This window comes from Leptosomus discolor, unplaced genomic scaffold (assembly GCF_034619465.1).
Source record: "Leptosomus discolor isolate bLepDis1 unplaced genomic scaffold, bLepDis1.hap2 HAP2_SCAFFOLD_70, whole genome shotgun sequence".
Lineage (NCBI taxonomy): Eukaryota > Metazoa > Chordata > Aves > Leptosomiformes > Leptosomidae > Leptosomus > Leptosomus discolor.
Genome location: NW_028237743.1, coordinates 73219 through 97983, shown reverse-complemented (window position 1 = coordinate 97983; position 24765 = coordinate 73219). Strand labels below are relative to the sequence as shown.

At 55.3% G+C, this 24765-nt stretch overlaps 1 protein-coding gene across 1 annotated transcript in view; it reads right to left on the bottom strand.

Annotated features, from left to right (window-relative positions):
• The window catches only part of LOC147413127 (M-phase inducer phosphatase 2-like), a gene marked incomplete at its 5' end in the record, with an annotated part of 44718 nt that extends 20760 nt beyond the window's left edge, over positions 1-23958 (bottom strand). Inside the window, 11 exons of the mRNA XM_086480618.1 lie at positions 19247-19367; positions 19632-19743; positions 19851-19984; positions 20233-20331; positions 20424-20486; positions 20809-20904; positions 21031-21210; positions 21465-21539; positions 21691-21825; positions 22846-22855; positions 23907-23958. Of these exons, the coding sequence (XP_086336744.1) occupies positions 19247-19367; positions 19632-19743; positions 19851-19984; positions 20233-20331; positions 20424-20486; positions 20809-20904; positions 21031-21210; positions 21465-21539; positions 21691-21825; positions 22846-22855; positions 23907-23958 (1077 nt within the window). The remainder of the gene's footprint in view (positions 1-19246; positions 19368-19631; positions 19744-19850; positions 19985-20232; positions 20332-20423; positions 20487-20808; positions 20905-21030; positions 21211-21464; positions 21540-21690; positions 21826-22845; positions 22856-23906) is intronic.
• Between the last annotated feature and the right edge of the window lie 807 nt (positions 23959-24765).

The following is a 24765-nucleotide window of genomic DNA, read 5'->3' as shown; positions in this document are numbered from 1 at the left end:
GCTTTTGCTTTTTTTAAAAAATAGCATTACAGCTCTGAATACAACCTGCAAGGAGAAAGGAACCAGGCGTACCGGGCTGGGCACATTGAAAGCCCAAACCCGCTCAACAGCCGCACAAACCACCGCTGGCTCCCGCTGTGCACACTCCACTGCCCGCCTGCAGGTACAGGCAGCCGCCGTTTCTTGAGCCTTCCCCAGGATCGGCACCACCGGGCAGCTCAACAAACCGGGTGGGCTGCAACCACAGGCCATCTGCACGACTGCAAGGGTCTCTCTCCTTTGCTCGTGAGCTAGTCCAGCTTCTGGTTTCCCTAGTGAATTGCACAAACACACAGCGCTCTGAACAGTAGCTGGCCCGAGACACTCGCTCTTGCCCACCGCTGGGTCGCCGTGGCCTGTGTTCCCTTCTGCCCTTGCTGGCCGCCAGCCCTCTGGACCCACCCGTGCCCTGTGTGCAGAGTGGGGCCGCACACGAAGGAGTGGGAATCGCTCTCCAAGAGGAGGTAGGACGCACTGCGGTGATCACCTGCAGGGCTCAGTCAAACAAGCACACCAACCAGCAGTTTGCCTCTGTGGGGTTGGCTCCTTGATCCCCCCCTCCCCTCCTTTTTCCATGCCTATACATGCCCCTCAAATGCCTTGACTCCCCTCTTTCTCCGCCCCTGTCTCCTCCCAAGCAAGGGACCTCCCCGCGGGTATTTTTTCCCCCTTGCTCCCAGGTTTGCCACAGCCGTCCACAGGTTTGGTGTTTCAGGCGCTGTTAGCTGGGTCACCTCGGACTTCCACGGCATTACCGATGCAGTTTTTTCCTGGGTACTGCTGTCCCTGCCAGACTTCTCTCCCCAAAACCACCCCAGCTCTTCCTTCAGTTATCTGTCAAGTGTGGCCACCTCCCACACCAATCCCCCTTAACTACCTGTGAAATCCGGCTCTTCCTCATGGCACTCTGACTCCCGTCAGCTTCGCACTCGCTTTGCTACAGGCAGCAATAGCTCTTGGCATGCTCAGGCGTTTCCCACGGTGTCTTCAGTAAGCGAAGGCTCCCGGCAGGCCCTAATCTTCAGCTTGCGTGCCTTAAGGCATACCCCCAACGCTGGCTGCGTGTCACATCATTTCCTCCTCTCCTCTTGCTAGCCTCCCTCTAGCCAGTCTTCTCCACTCCACGGTGGCTCTGAGCACCCTCGTCTCAGACCGGGCACGGTTTCAGCTTTTGGAGTGACTCTTTGCCCGTGTGACTGACTTGTCTGCCTGCAGCCTCGTTCTGCAGGTGCTGGGCATGGAAGTCCTTGCCTTGCACAGGAGACTGGACTGAAGCATGGTTAGCTGTGAAAATCGTCAACTTTATTTCAAGAACTAAGTCAAGAGCAGCAGTTGTGTGTGCCCTGAGAGGAGCGTGGGCAGGACCGAGCAGGCCACTGGCACTGAGGCTGCCTTTGGATCTCAGCAGGCATTGCCCCAGGAGGAAAGGGTGGTGCTACCCTACAGCCTGCACTGATCCTCTTCCTCTTGCTGCTCAAGCCTTTTTCCCCCTTAGCTCCTGCAGGAGCTCCTGCACCCGAGTAAAGAACTCCACCAGCTTCTGGAGTGGGAATGGGCAGGAGCTAAACGTGCCCGACTGTGTTGGGATCGGCCTTGGCCTCTGCACGGGGGTGGAGGCGGTGAGAAAATGACTCCATGCCCGCGCCGTTGGAGCAGCCCGAACTGCTGGGTGCAGTCCCATCTGTACCAGGATCCAGTCGTAAAAGTGCTGCGTGGAGGTGTAGACTCCGGGCCGCCTGGCTCTGGCGCAGCCTATCCCCCAGCTGGTCACCCCCACGAGCCAGAAGTAGTTGGCGTGCTTGTCTTGGCAGACGAGAGGACCACCGCTGTCACCCTGCAGCGGAGCGGAGGAGAGTCAGAGGGTTCTGGTGGTGTTGGGTGGCCCCTGTCAGCACTGTGGCTGGCTCCTTCTCTCTCCTGGCACCTGCCAGAGCTGTACCCAGTGCCCAGAAAGGCTCTGCTCAGGTGCTGGAGCCTGCAGGACCTTGTCTGGGAGGGGGTGGTGGGCCTGCAAGGTAGGGCACTCTCTCCTCTCTGCCCGCTGATCCTGGAGGTGTGGAAGGGGGACGTTCCAGGACTGGGATGCAGACCTCTGCGCTGGGGCAAGAGCACTGCGTGGCCTTTCTGGGCAGAGTGCCGGGGCTCTGGGACAAGAGGGGTGCTGGACAAGGGCCTGCAGACGGGGAAGGGAAGGCAAGCCCCGACAGCGGTGGGGACCCAGCGGCAGGAGGGTGACTCGGCAGGCGCAACACGCGCCGGAGGATGTTTGGGCGCTGGCGACAGGGCTGCCTGTGCTGCTGGGGGCTGGCGCGGAGCACGCTCCTACCTGGCAGGTGTCGATACCGCCCTGCGGATAGCCGGCACACACGTTGTGGGGGTGGACGGCCCCTCTGTACCAGCGGCTGCTGTTGCAGACCTTGACATCGATGAGGTGGACCTGGGCCTCCTGCAGGACAGCGGTCGATCCTCCAGCTGTGAGCACAGGAAGGAGTTAGCAGCCAGCAGCCCTTCTGTTCCCACTTCTCCTCCCCTGTGTGGGCGAAGCCCTTCCCTAGGGCCCGCCTTTGCCCCTGCAGAGGCCTTGTGCCGGGCTTGCCCTTCCCTCTCGCTTTGGCTAATGGCTCGGGCCCATCTCTCTGCGGCCGTACGTCCCCGCAGCCCGACTCTGGTTTTCGCCGCCACCGCTGCCCAGAAGCCCAGCCCGCCTCCCCAGCGTGCCGAGCTTACCCTCGGCACACGAATACTCTTTGGGAACTCACATCTTGCCATGGTGGCACCCCAACCGCTGACGTAGCAGCTCGTCAGCTCTGACACTCTCAGCGAGGCGTCGGGCACGCAGGCCAGCTGTACGTAGTAGCCGCACTGGACAGGCTGGTCCAGTTCCAGCAAGGCGATGTCGTTCCTCTCCGTGACGTTATCGTAGTGTTCATGAAGTATCAGCCGATAAATACCGCGCACTTGGGTCTCAGGGCCCGGCTGAGCCAAGTGGGTGGCCCCGATCACCACACGCCACATGGTGAGGTAACTGGAAGGCAGATGCAGAGAGGCCTCAGAGGGAGCGGAGCCACGTGCTGCAGCAGCCCCGCGGTTCCCTGCCTTCTGCTTCCCAAGGCAGGGAGGAAAGCAGCGCTGCGGAGGGTGCCACTGCCCTAGCATGCCTTGGGCACCAGGAACGTGGAGCTGGAGGCTGCTAGGAAGCGGTGGCACGAGCCCAGCCTTCTGCGGAGCAGTCTCTCAGCTGGGCTCGCCAGTGCCCTGGCACCGGGCATACTGCAAGGCAGCGGGATGGCAGGAGCTCGTGGGGCTGCGGACGGGGCGCCTGCTGGTGCTGTGGGGATAGCCCCCTTCCCTGCTCCTCCTTACCTGGCCGCGTTGAAGCAGTGGGCTGCTGTGAGGACCCACTGCGGGCTGATGAGGGACCCTCCGCACACGTGGCCCCAGGGGCTCTGGATGCTGACGATCCAGGGCCAGGCCCCTGGCTGGGCACCCGTGCCACCCACGACGCGCGACATGCCGTAGCGAGCCGCCATGGGCCGGAGCCCGCAGGTCCTGGTGTAAGAAGAAACTCATGAGTGTGCTGCTGGACGGCTGTGCTGCTGTTGAGGCTGAAGGTCAGCCGTCTTCCCTCCCCCCGAGGGGCTGCACGGACGGCAGGGCCAGGGAACCCCGTGGCTGTGCCTCCAGCCCTCTGTCCGCTGTAGCCCCGTAGACGGGTTGTGCCAGCAGCCTGGGTGCTGGCAAGGAGCTGAGGCTCCCACAGGGAGTTTGGGAAGCTGTGGAGTGGCCACAGGGGCCGCGCGGGCCCCCTCCAGTGAAGCCCGTCAAGGGCTGCCCGAGCTCCCTCCCAGAACCTCGGCCCACTTACCCACAGCTGTCCCACATGCCGTGCGCAGGCCGGCACACGGCCAGCAGGATGAGGAGGGCGAGCACTTTCATCGCTGCCAGCGGCACGCGTCAGCTGCAAGAACGAGGTCTTGTTGCCTCCAGCGCAGCCGCCGACGTACTGCCCGCAGCAGTCTCGCTGCCTCTGATGGTCTTGGCCCTGGGGCTGATGTCACAGAGCCGCCGTTTCTGGGCGTGGGGCACGGTGGCCTCTCAAGGGGGGGTGGAGGTGGGGGTGTCAGCAATACGGGGGGTTTCCAAGCAGGAGGGGAGGCGGAAGCTGGGATCGGACAGCCCTGACAAACCCCTGCTGAACACTCTGCCTGTGGGATGAGGGCGTGCAGGCCCCGTGGCTGGCAGCGGCAGAGGCTGGGCTTTCTTTAAAAATGGATGCTGCCCAAAGGAAAAAAAAAAAACAAACGAACCATTACTTTCCAAACTCAGTTACTGACGGGCTCAAGCAGTGTTCTGCTGGTTACCAGCAATATGCAGAAATGGGACATAGGGGACCACCTGCACCTGCGTCTGCAATTCCAGTCCCTTACTATCCCAGGCCAACATGGCCCGTCATTCGATTAATCCATTTATCAAGGTGTCTTCAGCTTGCTGGCAATTTTGCCCTGCCAGTGCTCTGGGAATGCTGCTTGCTGTCCCAGGGCCTTGTTCCTCTCAGGAACCTCAAAATGCTCACTTAGGTTCCTGTTTGCTACAGACACGGGCTCTTTTAGTGCTCAGAAAAGATGAGGGGCACAAGCCACACCTCAAGGAACTCCAGTACCTCTAGGAAATGTTTATCCCAGCAATATTTAGGCCCACGTGTTCTTCTGAAGGCCACTGAGGTCGAGAGAAGAGCAGGGAGACAAGAGACAGAGCGCTGATGCACTCAGATCTGGGTTGCAGGGACAGCAGTGTCTACCACCCCATGTCCTGCCCCTCCTGCGTTGGCTGGCACCTTCACAGCAGGGACAGCCAAGGGGCACACGGTGCCACCCCCTATCTGCCACAAAACCTAGCACCAAACCTGCAGCAGTTTTCATCTACTCGACTATGCCAGGCAACAGAAGGAGCTGTGACAAGTCCTGCTCAGCCATCCCCGTTTCGCTGGCAGAAACCTCCACAAGTGGGGCAGGAGGGACAAGCCGGGGCCCCTCTGATGCTCACAGGGAGCACCCGCAGCCCCTTCCTTCCCACCGCCAAACCTCTGTCCGCTTGGCTGGGACTGACTTCACCGCGTTCCTCCCTGCTCATCTCTCGGCATACACCAGTCCCCAACCCCATTTCAGGCCTCTGCGCCTGCTATCGTTCCACTGCAGTTATTTTGCCACCCTGTAAACCTGAACTTCCTACCAAAACACAAAAGAGGGCCACGAAAATGACCAGAGGGATGGAACACCTCTCCTGTGAGCACAAGCTGAGCGAGTTGGGGTTGTTCAGCCTGGAGAAGAGAAGGCTCTGGGAAGACCTTCTAGCACCCTTCCAGTGCTTAAAGGGGGCCTAGAAGAAAGATGGGGACAGACTTTTTAGCAGGGCCTGTTGCAATAGGACAAGGGGTAACGGTTTTAAACTAAAGAGGCCAGATTCGGACTAGATATAAGGAAGAAATTTTTTACGCTGAGGGTGGTGAAACACAGGCACAGGCTGCCCAGAGAGGTGGCAGAAGCCCCATCCCTGGAGACATCCAAGGTCAGGCTGGATGCGGCTCTGAGCAACCTGATGCAGCTAAAGATGTCCCTGCTCACTGCAGGGGGGCTGGACTGGATGGCCTCTAATGGTCCCTTCCAGCCCAAACCACTGTAGGATTCCACTGATTTTTCAGCTGAAAAGCACCGAGAGTGGAGACTAACACAAGGGGGCTCCATCTGATGCCTTCGAGTTCAGCTGATGACAAAACCAGGACACAGCGCAGCTCTTTCACCTGCAGCCGCTTCGCGTTTTACCTGCAGAAGGTCCTGGGCAGACCCTCGCCTGCCCACGTCCACCTCCAGGCAGCAGCTCCAAAAGGCCCGAAACTCAGCGGACAGTTGCTCGGGGTTCTGCAGCTCTGGTGTCCCGTTGGTCGCTATCAGATCCATCGCCTAGAGTGACAAGAAACACAAGACTCCACCTGTTTCATTCTTACCCAGAACTGCTCACAGAGAGCCCATTTTTTAAGGTCCAGCCTCCAGTGCCAGTTTCCTCCCTGGCAGAGGGTTAGAGATGATTTTTCTCTACCTACAAAAAACCTCTGATGCAGCCACAGCTACTCCAACATCAACGTGATCTTGCCTCGACAGCTGATTGCAGTGGCTGACCTAGTTAGGAGGAACTCCATCAGCAAAAGCACATTTGGCTTCTCTGTGCATCGACACCAGCTGTACTGGCTATTTTAAAGAGTGAACTTGGTCCAGCTGTATTATTTCAAAGGATTCGGACATAAAATGCATCCCTGCAGTGCTCACTGCTCCCTAAAGTACAGCTTCCTTAAAACAAAGGTAGTCCAGATTTTCCCTCTGTTCTAGATAAAAATGGTAACTAGAGGATAAAAAAGTAGATCCATCAGATTATTCCTAGGCTAAACAGAAACATTTGGAACCTCATTTTCAACACAGACACGTTAGCTGTGTGCACAAATATATTATGAAGAAAACACATAACTGGGCGGACAGGAGCCACCCGCAACTCTGTCTTTCAGCAGTCTCCAAATTCCAGATCAGCAAGTCTTCCTGACAGACCTCAGGCCAAGGAATTAGAACGTAATTTTGCAAAACATCGGGCGAGCATTATCCGGGACAGTTCACTTGGAACCAAGGTCTAACACGCTGCGAAGCTGGACAGATGAGTTCATTCTGCTTTTGTAAGACGTTCTTCAGAACGGCAAGACAAATGTTTTGAACTGTTTGAACCTAAACTTGCAGAATATGTCCCAAATATACAGCAATAATAATAGAAATAGGCCTAGGAGTCTTCCATACAAATGTCCGCCATGACAAGAACAGCTCTGTGCTACTGGCATTTACAGAGACGGTGGCCAAAGGGACTTTGCTCTTATCCTCTTAAAGGTAGAGGAAAATTTCCAGGCCTAAAAAGGCAAATGAACTATCCTAGAGGAAAAACAATAAAAGGAAGTTTCTCTACTTTTCCCACAAGAGAAGTGTCACAAAATCAGCCTTGTCCCACCCCTCTGCAGCTGCCCTCAGGCACCGGGCACAGCGGTGAGCCGGAGGGCCTGTCCTCACCGCGGTTAAATGGTGCTGCCCCAGGGACGTCCCTTCTCCTGCGATAAAGGAACACAGCACCCATGCCAGCCTTGGGAATTTTATTCCGGCTACATTCGCCTGGCTGTGAAACAGGAATGCCTAGGATTTGGTTTATTGGGTATTTTTAAAACTGAAACTGGGGAGGTCCAACCAGCGTTTCAAAGGACGTTTATCGCACCAATATTTGTCCCTCAGGCCCCAGGCCTACGCCTGGTGGAAGGAAATCCCAGTGAGAGAAAACAAACACTGTCACAGAAATATCCAGGCCACTCTTGGCTGGAAAATGGTTCATTCCTGTGAGTTCTGCATCGGCTGGAAAGAACGTGAGCAACAGGGGATGCATTTGCTCTACACGTGGAAAACAACAATCATATCTACATTCAGACTGGTGTTAACTCTTTGATCAATGATCCTTTAATGCCCTTAGAGTACATTTAGATATTTCAACTCCTGTCTGGAACGGAAGCTGCTGCGTGCCTTGCACTGTTAAAACAAGCATTCACGAAAATGTGAAAGAACATCCTTTGGTTTCCAGGCTTCGCAGAACTCCCTGGATGGGGTCTAAATGTGACTATTAAACCCAACAGCTACTGTGTGCCATCAGCTAAAAACCTGACCTGTAAAGACGGGTCTTGCTTATCAGCTCTCCTGTTTGGATGCAGCTGAGAGCTCTCGCTGCACTCTGTGATTCCACACACAAGAGCAGAAGGATCCTGTCCCTGTTGGGGCTGATTCACTTTCATAAAACCAGCTGGGAACTGGGGAACTTCAGGAGGTCCATCACAAGCTGTTCACTGTTCCCAGCTCAGGGGCAACAGCCCCTGCCCAAGAGCCCAGGAAGTGAACACAGACGGGACCAACTCCAGGTGCCTGATTTTAACCTCCTGCAGTTTTACTCAGGCACCTGAAGACACCGTGAAGCTCTGAGTGCTCAAGCTGATCTCAACTCCTGCAGCAGACGAGGCATGTAGGGAGAAAAAGAGCATCTCAAATAATCTGGGCAAGGGCAGGAATGGCTGAATGTGAATTTGATCAGAGAGAAAAAATCCAGTTCCCTGCCTCACAGTTGACCCGAGGCTTCTCCAGGAGCCCTAAGCAACCTTTGAGGTTAAGGAAGCTGGGAATTTTCAGCCCGCAAACCAGGGACACAGGCCTACTGCCACCCTGCCAGCTGCGGTGCACTCAGCTGACTCAGCATCAGGCTGAACCCAAACCTGTGAATCTCTTGCTTTGAATGAAGGAAATCCAGGGCTTGCAGGCACTGATAGGTAAAAAGGAAACATGAGGGTAAAAATCAATGACCAGATTTCATCACTCAAGAATGAAACGCCTCTAAAACATTTAATTTCCAGATGAATTGCGAGCAATGCCTGAATATTGCACTGTCAAGAGGAATAGCTTGCTGCTTCAACACTATTAAAGTAACAACTTTCCAAAGGAAGGCATATCAGGTTTGGGAAGAGAAATGTCCATTACTGTCACAGACTAGCCCCTGAAAGCACAGGCAGGACGGCTGCTGCCGCAATCAGTGTGCTATGTCCATCCATATGAGAAAGTATTGTTTGCCAGAAATGAGAAAGTCCCTTCCTTCCGTGTGAAGTAGATCACTGTTGGGTGGGAGGTTGCAGGACAAAGACTTTATTGTCAGGCTCTACAGCAGATTTGGAAATAGCACCTTAGTCATTTTTCAGGAGCAAACACCATTTTGGGTGGAATGCTATCCTTTTAAGCTGAGACTCTGACAAATGAGTCTCTCCTTTGCCTTGCTGTTCTTTTAAAATTCTGCCACCAGCATGTTTGCTTTTACAGGCAAGGAATGCAGTACAGACATGCTCCAGGCACGTGTTTAAAGAGGAAAAGTTGAGAAGAGTCAAACTAAAAAAAAAAAAAGTAAAAAAACGTAATGCAATAACGGTGTTTAAGAGTATAATCACAGAGTACAGAAAGTGCAGTGACACTGTCAGGCAGTTCACTTAAGATGCCCTTTCTTCTCCATATCATAAAGCAAGGCAGAAACAAAGCTCTCAAGATGAAATCCCTCCTGTTCTTGCCACCTGTTCACCAGTACCATCCCGTCCAAGGGAGAGGAAGCACACGCGGGATCCCTCACCTCCCTACAGACAGCTGCCATCTGCCCTTCCTCCATACAAAACTGGGTAACATCTTCGGTTAAAGCGCCTCCGGCCATGTATTCCGTCACCGCCCGGAGCTCATCACCGACCAGGTGGCTGAAAGAAGAAAACAAGGGCACTGAGATGAACAGGCACAGCTAAATTACCTCATGGAAAAGACAGCTGGTGATAGGGGGCCACATAGAAAATATATTTTATAACCAAAGATACATCGAAAATATTAATAGGGAGCTACATAGAAAAACAAAGCTAAAACTATTAAAACTTGCATCCCAGAACTAACACGCATGCAAGTAGGCAATTAGTCACTAACCCCTGCAAACTGCTCAAGAAAGAAGCTGATAAAGGAAACAGAAAAGACAGAAACAAGGACCTAATTCATGGCTCAAAGGCGTCAAAGGCAGGAGGAGATAAGAGCTAAGGAGGGCTCGCTAACATCCATCTCTAAACAAGAACAAAAAGGAGATAGCCAGGTGTGCACACAAGGACAGACCAGGCTGAAACCAGTCTGGTACTGCAAGCTCAGCCAAATTAGAGATTCCAGGGGAGAGGGGAGGAGTACAGAGGGAGGAAGACCTACGGCCTTCATCCCTGAAGACCCCTGCCCAGGACCACCAGGAGGAACTGCGCAAGCGCCCCGAGGAGGAGCCCGAGGCGGAGATTATGGAAATGGAGTGACAGGAAGGAATGGCCTTTTTGGGGACAGGTCATGAATATGTCTAGGCGTTTCGAAATAGGTGATGTTTTACCTGGGTAAATACTGGAGAAGCGGCCACAGTGGGGATGCACGTTTGTGGTGGAGCGATCCCCCGTGCATCTGCGCGCAATAAACACACCTACTGTGTAACCTTTCGGGTTGTAAAGTCTTTTCCCTACGTCAGTTTTGGCGAGCCAGCCAGAAGGCTCTCTGCTCGGCTGTGGGATCGCCTGGGGAACGGACGCCCCTGGGCGCACCCCAAGCACTTTCCTCGGAGGAGCCTCCGCTGCCAGCCGCTCACCGCGGGAGCAGACACCAACCTCCTGAAGCCGCGGATCAAACGGTATGTTTTGTGAGAGGGGCCTGTAAGTCGTACGCGTGGCCGGGGCAGCTGGTAAATCGAGCAGAGACATCTGGCGTGCAGCATAGTCCCCGTATGGGAGGAGGGTACCCTGCATGGTAACAGGGGGATTTGCTGACTGATAGGGCGGCCGCTAGCGATCTTGGCAGTAGATCGAGCAAATCCGAGGTTGCCGCTGCATCCCAACATCGGGAGCCAGGACGGACCTGCTAATGACTGGTACATAAGAAGCAGGAGAAGGGTAAGCGGGCCTCTCACGATCATGTCATCTTTCCAATATTTGCAGCTGCTTAGAAGGGTGTTCACTGGGAAGGCTAAATAACTAAACTTAAACCCCACAATCTTGCCAGGGGATGTTGGTTATGACTCTTGTCCAGGGAAGTCGGTTTGCCCGTGCCCTGGATGAGTAGGTGGACTCCATCACCTGGCAACAAAAGGGGAGGTAATTGTATGATTTGCCTGGGGATCAACATGAGTCGTTTGTGAATGGCTTTATATGTTAGTTGAAGCTTCCTGCAATTACAATTCCTGTCGTTACTATCAAAACTGTCCGGACATTCTGAGTGTATGCGTGAGTGAGACGTACGAAGTGAGTGAGGAGCTCTATCCGCGGTTCCGAGCTGGGGCGACTGAGGCGGCCGGAGAAGAGCGAAGCGAGTGTAATAATTTGAAGTATGAATAAGGAGTGCCGTGCCCATCCTTGATACGTCTGTGTAACACGTGGATATTGATAAGTAGTAATGTTGGTCCGTGGAAAGTAGAGTTGTGCGGAGAAGGAAGGAAAAGATAAGCGAAGGGTTCGGGTTTGAAAAACAAAAGATGGGGGGAGGAAAGAGTAAACCTCATGAAAAATCCCCTTTAGGATGTGTTCTGACACATTGGAAAGACAGAGCAGGACAAGGGGGCACAGAAAAGAAGAAAGAGTTAATTAAGTATTGCAATCAATGGTGGCCGCTTTATAAGCTGGAAGATGGGGCAAAATGGCCTAAGGAAGGCGGCACGTTGGACTATAACACGCTCTTGCAGTTAATGTTGTTTCTGAGGAGAGAAGGGAAATGGGATGAAGTAACATACGCTGATATGTTCTTTGTTCTCCGGGACAATCCTGAGTGGCAAACGGACTGCGGATTAGTACCCCCACGAGAACCCATTGTCCTTGCATTAGAAAAAGAAAACAAAAACAACAACAAAAATAAATTAAAAGGTGCTGTTCGGCTTGTAGCATTGGCCAAAGGTGTACAGAGAGAAGTCAAACTAACTGTGGATCAGAACAAGATCTAAGTGATCTATTTAGGCCCCCTCAGCAGCCACAAGGGCGAGATGAGGACTTAGAAAGGGTCCGTACCCCTCCACATCCTCCCTCCTCCCCACCAGATGGCCCGATATCTTCCCGAACCCGGGGAAGGCAGATAACAGAAACAGTTCTCCAAGCTCCTCTCCAGGACGCAGTTGGACCGGATGGAGAAACAGGAAAAGTCAAAATACCATTCTCTGGTAACGAGCTGAAGGAATGGAAAGATGCTGCCCAAAAATATCGCAGTGACCCAGTAGGCGTTACTCAAAATCTCCAGTTTATAATAAAACAGTACAGCCCCGATTGCAATGACATGTAACTGTTATTGGACTGCTTAACCGAAACAGAAACACAGTTGGTTATAAAAACTGCCGGGGATTTGGCAAAAGAATATTATGAGATAAAAAGGGGTGATGTTAAAGAATACTTCCCCTTGCAGGACCCAAACTGGGACCCTAATCGATCAGCTGATGTGGATACATTACGAGCAGACCAAGGATGGGTAGTGAAAGGAATGGAGAAGGCAATTCCAAAACCTATAAATCGAGCAGTGCTATATGCAGTGAAACAAGGTCCCTCCGAGTCCCCTTCCAAATTTCTGGATAGACTAAGGGACACGATGTGTTGTCATACACCACTGGACCCCGGGTCAGCAGTGGGAATACAACATCTGGTATCCCTATTTCTAGGACAATCTCAGAATGATATCAGACGTAAATGACAAAAATTACGTCCACCAAATAGTCGAAACTTGGAAGTGTTATTGGAAGAGGCTTGGAGGGTGTTTAGCAACAGAGAGGACAATTATAAGCAGAGTCTAGGCAAATTGGTGGCAGTAGTTAGAGAAGAGAGAGAATGGAAACCTAAATCCAGGATGAGACGTGGACCGGCGCCCCTGAGCAGGGATCAATATGCTATATGTAAAAAAACGGGTCTCTGGAAAAGGGAATGTCTGGAGCGACAGCGTCAGGGGAACAATAGGTGGCGGGATAACCCAAGAAAAACGATCGCACATGTAATGGACTGATTAGAAGATCCATTGATTACAACGAAATGAGGAGAAAAACAAAACCAAAAAAAAAATGGAGTTTCTAGTTGATACGGGGGCAACATACTCAGTTTTGAATCAAGCTTTAATGCCTTTAGGAAATGACTATGTCATGGTAAAGGGAGCAACTGGCCAGAGTGAAAAAGCTTGTTTTTTGGAACCATTAAAATATAAAATGGTCAAGCAGGTAGGCATCCATAAATTTTTGTCTATGCCAAATTCACCAAATTCCCTGTTGGGAAAAGACCTATTGGAACAGCTGGAGGCCACGATAAAATTCAAAAAGGGTGAGATTACTCTGGAGGTAAATGATGATCAATATGTACAAATAATGAGCTTGTCTTTGGTGAATATTCCCATAGAAGGACAAATCGACGAGGAGATCATTAATCAGGTCTGCCCCGGGGTTTGGGTGACTGATGCCCCAGGACGTGCCAAGAATGCCCAACCAATAATAAGAAATTTGAAGGATGGACAGAGAGCGGTAAGAATCAAACAATACCCACTTAAGAAAGAAGACAGGGAAAGGATTCAACCGAAAATAGAGCGATTCCTAGAATTGGGCTTATTGAGGGAATGTGAATTGGAGTTCAATACCCCCATTCTGCCGGTCCGAAAACCAGATGGGTCCTATCGAATAGTCCAAGATCTGAGGGCCATTAACAAAATAACAGAGGTTCTATACCCCGGGGTTGCCAATCCATATACCTTGCTAATCACCTTAACTCCTGATTTAATTTGGTGTACAGTTTTAGAAGTAAAGCCTTCTTTTGCCTCCCACTCCATGAAGCCAGTCAGAAAAGTTTTGCATTCAAGTGGGAAAACCCTAAGAGCGGTCGGAAGACCCAGCTCACAAGGACGGTGTTGTCACAAGGTTTCAAGAACAGCCCTACCATCTTTGGGAACCAACTAGCAAAAGATTTGGGATTATGGGAACCACCATCGGAAGAAGGAAAAATACTACAATACGTGGATGACATCCTCATTGCAACTAAACCCAGAGAAGCCTGTGTCACCTGGACTGTAAGTTTATTAACTTTTCTTGGGCTTCAGGGGTACTGAGTGTCCCAAACAAGGCACAAGTGACTTTGCAGCAGGTTACATACTTAGGGTATAAGATCAGTGCAGGGCAACGGTCCTTGGGGCAAGCCCGGAAAGAAGCCCTATGCCAGACCCCTCGGCCACAGACTGTAAAAGAACTGCGGACCTTCCTGGGAATGACGGCGTGGCACCGGCTCTGGATACATGACTATGGCCTGCTGGCCAAACCACTGTATTCCCTGATAAAATCCAGTCAAAGTCACCTCCAATGGGATGCTGAGTCAGATCGGGCATTCCATCAGCTGAAGAAGGCCCTGATGTCAGCACCTGCACTGGGACTCCCTGATGTGAGTAGACCATTTCTCCTGTTTTCCCATGAAAAGCAGGGAATAGCGTTAGGAGTACTGGCACAAGACCTGGGACCATACAGATGAGCTGTGGCGTACTTCTCCAAACAAGTGGACGCTGCTGCCAAAGGGTGGCCTGGCTGCCTAAGGGCGGTAGCAGCAGTCATCCTGAATGTCCAGGAACCTCAGAAGTCTACCCTGGGTCAGAAAATGACTGGTTTCCTATCTCACACAGTGTCTACAGTCCTTGAAGTGAAAGGGGGACATTGGCTCTCCCCACAGAGATTCCTGAAATATCAAGCTATCATGGTCGAGCAGGATGATGTTGAGATTGTGACCACTAACATTGTCAACCCAGCTTCATTTCTTAGTAGGAAGACTGGAGAACCAGTGGACCACGACTGCCTCGAGATGATTGAGGCCACGTACTCTAGCCGCATGGACCTAAAGGATACCCCCATGGATGGGGCAGAGCACTGGTTCACAGATGGGAGCAGCTATATCCTGGGCGGAAAACGACATTCTGGGTACGCCATCACCACTGCTGAAAAGGTAATAGAATCTGGACCACTACCGGCTGACACTTCAGCACAAAAGACTGAGATCATAGCCCTCACTCGGGCCCTGGAGAGGGCCGAAGGAAAGCCTGTGAATATTTGGACTGATTCTAAATACGCCTTTGGAGTGGTACATGCCCACGGAGCAATTTGGAAGGAGCAAGGACTGTTGAACTCCCAAGGAAAGACTATCAAGCACGTGAAGGAAATTTTAAGACTTTTGAATGCAATCCAACTTCCTGAAAAAGTGGCAATTATGCACATCAGGGCACACCAGAAAGCGAGCACTGAATTGGAAAGAGGAAACGAACTGGCGGACAGAGCGGCAGAACAGGCAGCTAAAGAAACAGTAAAGGTAGAGGGAGCACTAGTCCCAGACGGACAGATAACCCTAGAAGGTAAGCCAGAATACAGTAAGGAGGATCAAAAGTTAATCACAGATTTGGAAGGAACAGACAATGAGGACGGGTGGGCTGTAACATCACATGGGAAACTCATAGTCCCCTCTTATACGGTTTGGCCATTGGTCCGGGAGGAACACAAGAAGGGACACTGGGGGGCGGAGGCATTACACAAATACCTTATCAGACACGGGACAGCTCGATATTTATACATCACTCTCAGACAAGTGACTCAGCAAGGTGACCTTTGCCTCCAGACTAATCCAAAAATTGTCCCCAAACCAGAAATGGGCCAAATTGGGAAAGGGAATTGTCCGGGACAACACTGGCAAATTGATTTCTCAGAACTTCCTAGAAAAGGGGGGTATAAATACTTGCTTGTACCAACTGATACCTTTTCAGGCTGGCCAGAAGCCTTCCCATGCAGAACAGCTAAAGCTCGAGAGGTGACCAAGGTGTTGCTACAAGAAATCATACCCAGGTTTGGAGTCCCAGCGGTGATGTCCTCAGATAGAGGGCCGCACTTCATCTCCAAAGTTGTGCCAAAAATAAACCACCATCTAGGGACAGATTGGCAACTACACACTCCATACCGGCCACAATCCAGTGGCCAGGTGGAGAAAATGAATCACCTGATTAAACAACAGATTGTTACATTAGGACAAGAAACCAATTGGGCCTGGCCACAATCTCTACCCCTAGCAATGCTATGGATACCGAACTAGACCCCGAGCTAAGGAAGGGCTAAGCCCATTTGAAATCCTATATGGGCGACCCTATGGGGTACAAAAGGGAACCTCTTCACAAATTGGTGAAGAACTGATGACTTCCTATATGGTGGCATTAGGGAAACAGCTTCGTAAATTTGAAAAACAGGTGTTTGGAACCCGATGCAGGGGTTTGGATGGGCCAGTGCATAACATACAACCTGGAGACTAGGTGTATGTTAAGTCTCTTACAGAGAAAACTGTGGAGCCACAGTGGGAAGGACCATACCAAGTGCTTCTTACCTCTTTCACGGCAATCAAGATCAGGGAACAAAGCGCCTGGATTCACCACTCCTGAGTGAAGAAAGCTCCTAAAACTCCTTGGAAAGTAACACAGGGTGAGGATGAACTGAAACTAAAGCTTTCCCGAGCGAAATGAGTATATTGCACCCAGAAGTGTTTAGTAACTCGGCCTGCCAAGATTTAGTCAGGAAAATTGTTGTATTTGTAGTTATCGTAACCCAAGGGTCGAACAGTAACACCCCAGAATGGCCATGGACCCAAGCTCATATTGAATATACTGGGGATATGGGATCGCTCTCTGATAGAAAAAGCTTAAGCCTTACCACCGTGGTTATGCATAAAAATGAAGTGTACCCCAAAAATTATTGGAGCACAGACCTTCAGAGAATGATGCCTCAACTGCAGGGAATGCTGGGTCAAAACATAAGCGTAGGATGCCGAGGAATTAACAGAACTTCCTACAAAAGGGCATACCAGATAGGGGTATCCAATATAATAACAAACACAACAAATAGAAAGCCTTGCAGTATCTTGGATTGTTGGCATAATTTTACTCTAACACAACCTGTCTTTGTAACCTGGGTCTGGGCACCTGGTGAAATAGGATTACCATTGAAATCTTGTTGTCTATGCAGGAAAAGGTTGTGCTTGTTTAAGAACAACATGTCGCTTTGTGTCTGTAGAAGGAGTAGAAACAGACACCAGGAATCACTCGAACTTCTGTATTTGTAATTTTACCACCATCACAGGATGTGACTTTAGCTACTTTGCTCCTGTGGTTTCTCATCAAATCCTGAGATCAAACTATACACTGATTTCTGAACTAGAACCCACACCTACAGGGATGGATTTAGCAGTGACAAAAAGGTTGTTGAAACACCCAGACTTAATACGGATATTAGAGGAAGCCAAGAATAACGGACAGGAAACTCTAATAACTGTTCATCATGAGGCAAATGAGATAAGTAGGGTCTTGAAAAGGGTCAAAAAGGACGGAGAACACAAATGGTGGGATACACTTTTTGGGTGGTCACCTTCAGACACTGGACTTTTTTAACGTCCTAATGCATCCAATAGTAGCGTTGTTGATAGCTACCGCTATTTTATTATTTCTAGTAGGGACCCTATATATGTGGGTTTGGCGTATAGTTAGAAGAATAACTTCAATGTACGAAGCATTATACCAACCAGAATAGCCAAGTAAAAGAATTCACTTAACTCAATAGAAAAGGGGGGAATTGGTAGGGGGACATATAGAAAATATATTTTATAACCGAAGATATATCGAAAATATTAATAGGGAGCTACATAGAAAAAAGCTAAACCTATTAAAACTTGCTTCCCAGAACTAACATGCATGCAAGTAGGCAATTAGTCACTACCCCCTGCAAATTGCTTGAGAAAGAAGCTGATAAGGGAAACAGAAAAGACAGAAACAAGGACCTAATTCATGGCTCAAAGGCGTCAAAGGCAGGAGGAGCTAAGGGCTAAGGAGGGCTCGCTAACATCCATCTCTAACCAAGAACAAAAAAGAGACAGCCAGATGTGCACACAGGGACAGACCAGGCTGAAACCAGTCTGGTACTGCAAGCTCAGCCAAATTAGAGATTCCAGGGGAGAGGGGAGGAGACCAGAGCGAGGAAGACCTACGGCCTTCATCCCTGAAGACCCCTGCCCAGGACCACCAGGAGGAACTGCGCAAGCGCCCCGAGGAGGAGCCCGAGGCGGAGATTATGGAAATGACAAGTGACAGGAAGGAATGGCCTTTTTGGGGACAGGTCATGAATATGTCTAGGCGTTTCGAAATAGGTGATGTTTTAACTGGATAAATACTGGAGAAGTGGCCACGGTGGGGATGGACGTTTGTGGTGGAGCGATCCCCCGTGCATCTGCGCGCAATAAACACACCTACTGTGTAACCTTTCGGGTTGTAAAGTCTTTTCCGCACGTCAGGGTGTCACAGGCCTGGGGGACACAGGATCACCCCGGGGGCGGGGGGGTGGTGGTGGTGTGTGTGACAGGGCCTGGGGACACAGGATCACCCTGGGGGGGGGGGGGGGGGGGGGGGGCGCGCAGCAGGTGGCAGGGTGAGCATGAGGGGCACAACAACCGAGCTGGGGGTGCCCCCCCACCACACACCACTGTCCCAGTTGTGGGACCCCACGGTCACCCCACCATCCCCACCCCTCCTCCTGCCCCACACACAGCCCTGAGGGGGTTGGTCTAGCTGTGACCCCAGCCCCACAGGGCAGCCATCACCCCTTTCAAAAGCTCTCCCGTTTCTTCAAGCGCCCCAACCCCACCCTCAAAGCAGGGGGGGACCCCTGAGCCCCCTCAGATTCGCAGCGCAGTCACAGACCAGAGCCAAGGCTTTCCCTCCTCACAAAGTTATTAAACAGAAATGTTAAAAAAAAACAATAAAAACAAACAAGACATGGGGGCACAGGGGCCATTCCCCCCTCCCCAGCACGTGGTGCTCTGGCAGCAGCCACTCTGGGGTGGGGGTGAAGCCCCTCCCGCCCCCCCAAAGTTAACCAACAGGGTGGCAAAACACCACAACAACAAGGAACTCCCCAAATAGTCAGTGAGCAGTACAAGGGGCACCCCCCAGCCCCACCCCCTGCAGCACCCCCTGGCTGCAAAGGAGGTTTAAGTGCTTTTCTATAAGAGTTCTGCCAATAAAGCTTGGCTGACGGGGGGTCGCAGCCCTCATGGACGGGGTGGTGGTGGTGGTGTGTGTGACAGGGCCTGGGGACACAGGATCACCCTGGGGGGGGGGGGGGTGGGGGGGGTGTGATGTGCTGCAGCCCCGTGGCTTGCCCAAAGCTGGCAAAGCCACCCCCCACCCAGCCCAGGGTGCAAGGGGAAGGGGGGCACTGGCTTGGGGGGCTGCCCCACAGCCCCCGAGCACCATCCCTGATGCTGGGGAGGGGAGGTAGCCTGACCCCCACTCCCAGAGGAAGTTTGAACCTGGCAGGGATTGAGCCCCCCTAGGCATTCCCCACCCACATGCTACAGCCCCCAGCCACCATTTGGGGTAAAACCTAAACCCTGTTTAGGTTAAAAAAGGGGTAAAAACTCACAACCATACCCCCCGGTTCTCACGCTGCTGAGGGGGGCGATGCTGGGCAGGGCACCCAGCACAGAGCTGGGAAGGCTGGGGGGGGTGGGGGGAGGGGGGCAACCAGGTTTTGGGCTTGCTGTAGAGCTCCCGCTTGCTGCGCTCGCCCGCCCCGCTGCGGCTCTTCTGGCGGAACTTGCGCAGGTCCTCCTTGAAGTCCTCGTGGTCCATCGGCCGGTAGTCCTGGGGCTCGCAGTGCATCTGGGCACCCACAGCTCTGTCAGCACCTGCAGGCCCCCCTCCCCACCCCCTGGGGCAAACCCAGCACCCCCCAGGACCCTCAGCACAACCCCCTTCCCCTGGAGGTACCACCCTCATGGAGGATGCTCAGAGCCAGACCCTTTCCCCTCACAGGGCAGGGTTTTGGGGAGCGGAGAGGGGGATTTCCCCCCACCCAGCACTCTCACCCTCCTGCCAGGGACCTCCCCCCCTCCCACACAGGGGGTGAAAGTTAGGGGGGCTTACCTGGTACTGGGGGAAGAACTCCCGGTACCCCCCCTTCAGGACATAGAGCTCGGGGTAGTGGAGGTGGGGGTACTCGTTACAGGTTCGGTCCTTCTCCCTGATGAACCGGCACCTGCGGAACAGGGGACAGGATTGGCACCCAGATAGGATCCTGCCATGCCCAGGGGGTCCGGCAGAACCCAGCGTCCACCCCACCTCCCCCAACCCCCCCAAACTCACATCCTGGGCCCCCTCTCGGAGGAGAACTCGCAGTGGAAGATGACGATCACCCTCTTGCTGGCGTCGAAGGGCACGATGGGCTTCTTCAGCAGGAACTCCTCCACGTCCTGCTCCAGCGGCAGGTTGACGGCGCCCTGGCGAGGGAGAGGGGCCCCTTTCAGCCCCCCCCTCCCCCATCTCGGGGAGGGGGGGGGGGGCCTCCATACCCTGCCCCCCTTCTGCCCCATCTGTTGGGAATGTCATCACCCCCCTCCTCCTTCCAGCTGGGGCTCAGCACCTTTGGGGGGGGGGCATCAGCCCCTCTGAGGTTTGACAGGTTTGTGTCTCCCCCACCCATGACCACCCTGTCCCCAGCCCCGAGGGGCGCAGCAGCGGTTCTGACCTTGATGTGGCCTCCCTCGTACTCGTAGGGGTACCTGCAGTCCACGATCACGCAGCTCTCGATGAGGCTGCTGAACTGCCCCGTCAGCACTGCCACCATCTGTGGGGGGAGCCCGTCACCGAGGGGGGGGCGGGGCAGGGAGGCAGCCCTGTGGGGGTGTTTTTTTGGGGAAGAGGTCACTGCTCCCTTACCATTTCAGGAGAAATGTACTTCAGGTCCGGGTGCTTCCCCTCTACCGCCTGCAGAAGGTAAGGCTGGAGGAGAGGCGGGTGCTGGGTCAGGATCTGTCCCTGGGGAGACGTCCTGGCTGCCACCCGCTCCCCCCAGTCCAGAAGACCCCCCGCCTGCGACGTTTGCTCCCTCCCAAGAGGGACAGGGCTGCTGCACTGGAAGAGCAGTGGGTCAGGCTCTTCAGGCTGGAAAGTCTCAGCCCCAAGTCCCCTTGGTCCCAAACAAGGGCCACCAGCTGTATTGGGGCTCTGGCACCAGCGCAGGGCTCCACTGATGGTCCCCCTTTGTTTCAGGAGAGGGGGGCAGGCGGCACCCCCAAGCCTGCAGCACCCCCAGCAGCCCTACCTTGGAGAAGTCCCCGATGAGCTCCTGATGGTCGTTGGCCAGCAGGTTCTCCATCTCCTCGTGGCAGAAGGACCTGGAGCACAGCAGCCGCGCTTTCTGCGGGGACATGAACCAGAGACACCCCCCTCGGCGTTAGCGAGGGTGCCGGCAGAGCCGTGGCACCGGGCAGTCCCACCCGGGATGGGCAAGGACGCCTCACCCCGAGGATTCCCCATCACCCACCGGCTCCGCCGCTGCCGCCTCCTCGCCAGGGCTACCGGCCACGCTCCTCCGTCGCTTGGTCTTGACGGGGTTGTCCCGGTCCTGGGGTCGGTCTATCCGCTTCAGGATGGGCCTGGTGACGCTGCTGGGCATCGAGGGCGAGCGGAAGAGCTGCCGGCACCTGCCGCGCTTCACCGGACACTGTGTGGGGAGAGAGCCTGTGTCGCTGCCCAAGGGTCCAGCATTCCCCCCACATACCCCCCTCCCCCCAGCACCACGAGAACAAAGGCAAAAGGGTCCCTCTCTAGTGGCTGCACACCACCCAGGACAAGCCCAAAGCCCTGGGGGGTGAGTGCTGCTGGCCAACCAGTGACCCTCACCCCCAGACCCCACCTTGGAGACCCCAGGAAGGGGGAGCCTGGGGCCCCATCCACCCCCCGAGACACCCAACGTACCGGCTCAGCCTCCTCCTTCCTCACCAGGGGCGCAGTCAGTAGGTTCTCCATCCCCTGTGGCCCGTCGGTATCGCTCTTCTGGGGGGGCACCTGGGGGGGCCACAGGGGAGAGACAGAGGAGAGCATGAAGGGAACGAGACCCACTGCTGCTTCGCACCCCCCTGGGCAGGGACAGAGCCCCTGCCCAGGGTCCATCCAGCTGCGCAGATGGAGAAGCCCTCCCTACCTTCATCTCCTCCTCATCCAGGATCTCCACGAAGCCATCATCTTCCTCTTCAGACATGGAGGAGGTCAAGGAGCACCGGCGCAGGATGATGGAGCTCTCGCCCTGGGCGACGTTTTCCTTCTCGGGGGCATCAAACTGGGGAGGGGACATGACACAGCCCATGGCTCAGGAGTGGGGCCAGCCCCACACCAGCCCTGTTTGCAGACGCAGTGACCCCAATCCCCCCAGCTCCCACACCCACAGGTCTCCAGTGCAAACAGGGAGGCTGGAGCAGCAGGTCCCGGCTCAGCAGCCCCTGCAGCAGGACCACCCACCCCCGGTGCCCCCCTCTCAGCGCCCCCAGCCCCTCTCACCAGCAGGCCGGGTGCAGAGCCGAGTCTCTGGCTGAGGGGGTCCCTCCCCGCAGCCCCATCGTCGGCGGGCAGCCGGCTGCGCTGACTTGGCCTCTGCAGCTTCTTGAAGACAAACCCCTCCTGCAGCAGTGGGGGAGGGGGGGGTGGGCACGGCATCCCCCTGCCCCTTCCCCGGTCCTGCCTCCCTCTCCCCAGCCTTGCTGTCCCCCCTCACCTTGTCCTCAGGCTTCCTTGGGCCCCTCTGCTCCCTGGCCCCGTGGCTGTTGAACTCCCGGCAGTGGGAGATGTTCTTCAGGACCGGGCTGGCCCCCAGGAGCTGTGGCTGCGGGGCGGGTTGGGAGGGGTGAGAGGTGCTGCACAGCCCCTGCGCTCCCCAGCTCCATCCTCCTCCTTCTCCTACTCCTCCTCCCAGCTCAGCCAGGGGCACAGCAGGATCCAGCTCAGCTCAGCCCTGCAGAGCCCCCGGGACTTACCGGCAGTGAGTGGATCCTCCGGATAAGGAGCTTATTGCTGCAAAAAGAAAAGGATTGAATGAGGAGAGAAGATGCCCTGGACCAGCAGCGTCCCACCCCCCCCTGCCCCGAAGCTGGCATGGACCCCCTTGTCCCCTGGGTCCCCACAGTGGGGTGAGACCTCCCCGGAGAGGACCCCAGGGCAGCAATTCCTCCAGCCACTGAGCAACACCGACAGCTTGATCCAAACCCCAGGGAAGGGCAGACGGACAGCCTGGCTTTCGGGTCTGGGCACAGGGACAGAGCCCCTTCACTTACTCTTTGAGAGCTCTCCTGGATTCTGGGATTGCTGTCTCAAAGCTGCGGGAAGAGAGGAGCCAGGGTTAGGGGGGATGGCACCCCGTGCCCCAGCCTGAGCAGCCCAGGAGCCCCGGGGATGGGCAGCCGCAGCCCTTACAGGGACCCCACCCCACGCAGGGGTCATCAGCCCCCCCAAGGGGAGAGCAGCTGAGCGGCTTTCAGCCCCACAAAGGGTTAAAACCCCATCTGGAAATCACTGGTTTCAGACGGGGGACCCCAATCTGGGCTGGGGGGTTAAGCAGCACGCTGAGGTGGTCCAGGGCACCCCGCTGACCCCGCTCGGGGCCCAGATGTAGCTGGTGGCAGTGGCGCCCGCTCTCCACCTGTATGTAAATCCGGCAGCGGGGATGCTGGGGATGCTGGCCGTCGGCCATATGGCCATGCAGCTGCACACTGCGACAGGACGAAGGGGGCACTGGCGTGTCCCCTGCAGCCCAGCCCACCCAGCCCCAAGGCTGCCCCAGCATCACCATCTGCCCCCAGTTACTCAGTCACCCGACATCTGCCAGAGAGGGGCTCTGCCAACGGCCCCGGGAGTGGGCGAAGCCACTGGCGTGGCACCCAGAGCCCCTCAGCCCTGCAGAGCTCGGCTCTCAGTTGATCCCTACACCCCAAATCTGCCAGGCCTGGGCAGCAGCACCCCAAGGAGGCTGAGGCGGGGGTGCTGGGAGCCCAGGGAGGTGCTCAGCACCCTCACCCCGCTGCGTGGTGAGGCAGCGAGCCGTCTGCCGGCCGTCCCTGCCAGAGGAGGACTTGGCACAGCAGCACCGCAGAGGCTTCTTGCCTGCACCCGCTGCCAGACCCCTGCCTGCAGCAGGGCTGGGCCGAGCACCAGCACTGACACCCCCACTAGAGGTGGTTTCTCACACCACCCCCCACCAAAAATCAATTTTGGGGTGGAGGGCACAGCTAGAAGCACAGCCCCCCAGCAAGGCTGGGACAGGCTGAGCGTGGGCACTGCAGGCAGCCTGGGGAGGGTGAGCAGGGGGGACACAGTGGGCAAGGGTGGAGACCTCCCGGAGTGGGGGGACGCGGGGCGAGGGACACTCACACTTCCTCCAGTGCAGCGGGGTCCTCCAGCGTGGGGGAGTCCAGCCCCACTCCTGCGGGAACAAGGGGCAGGGGTAGCACCGGGGGGGGCGGGTGGGAGGCACGCCGTGCCCCCGGGACCCTGCTCCAGCACAGGTCCCCCCCCTGCTCCTGTGGGGCGCTGGCAGGGTGCAGGGGAGCCCCCCCCCCAGCTATGTTCCCTTCTAGCGCTGGGGAGGGGGCCACAGGGTGGGATCTGCTGTGTGCTCAGGCGGGACCCTCACCCCAAGCTCCCCCTGTCCTCCAGCATGGTAAAGGGACGACCCTGGGACCACCCATCCTGGCCAACATGTCCCACATCACCCTGCCCAGGGACCCCCACTGGGGTGGTCCACAGCCGAGCCCCCCCCGGGGTGCAGGCCTGGGCGGGTGGGGGGGCTCCCACCCATCATCCAGCACAGGGAAGGAAGCGCTGGGGAGGAAATCCCAGTTTAAAATCCCAGTCTGACTCAGAGCATGACCAGGAGCTGAGACAGAGCGAGGGCCCCGGCTCCCACGTGCACCCCCAGAAAGACCCTTCCCCACCCTCAAACCCCTCCCCTGCCTTCCCAGACCCCCCCCCCCCCCGCATGCAGTAACCCCCTGCCCAACGCCCACCCCCTCGGCACAGCTCCCCCTGCACACCCCCAGCCCAGGGGAGGAGGGGAATCGGGGCAGGGGCGGGTGTGGCAACAGCACCCATCGCTCACCCGCGTCCGAGGACTCGGAGGAGACGGAGCTGCGGGGGGAGCCCAAGGCTGCCGACCCCCGGCACGGGCTGGCCCGGCGCCTCTGCAAGGACAGCCCCGCCACCCGCCGCTTCGGGGTGTCCCAGTGGCTGC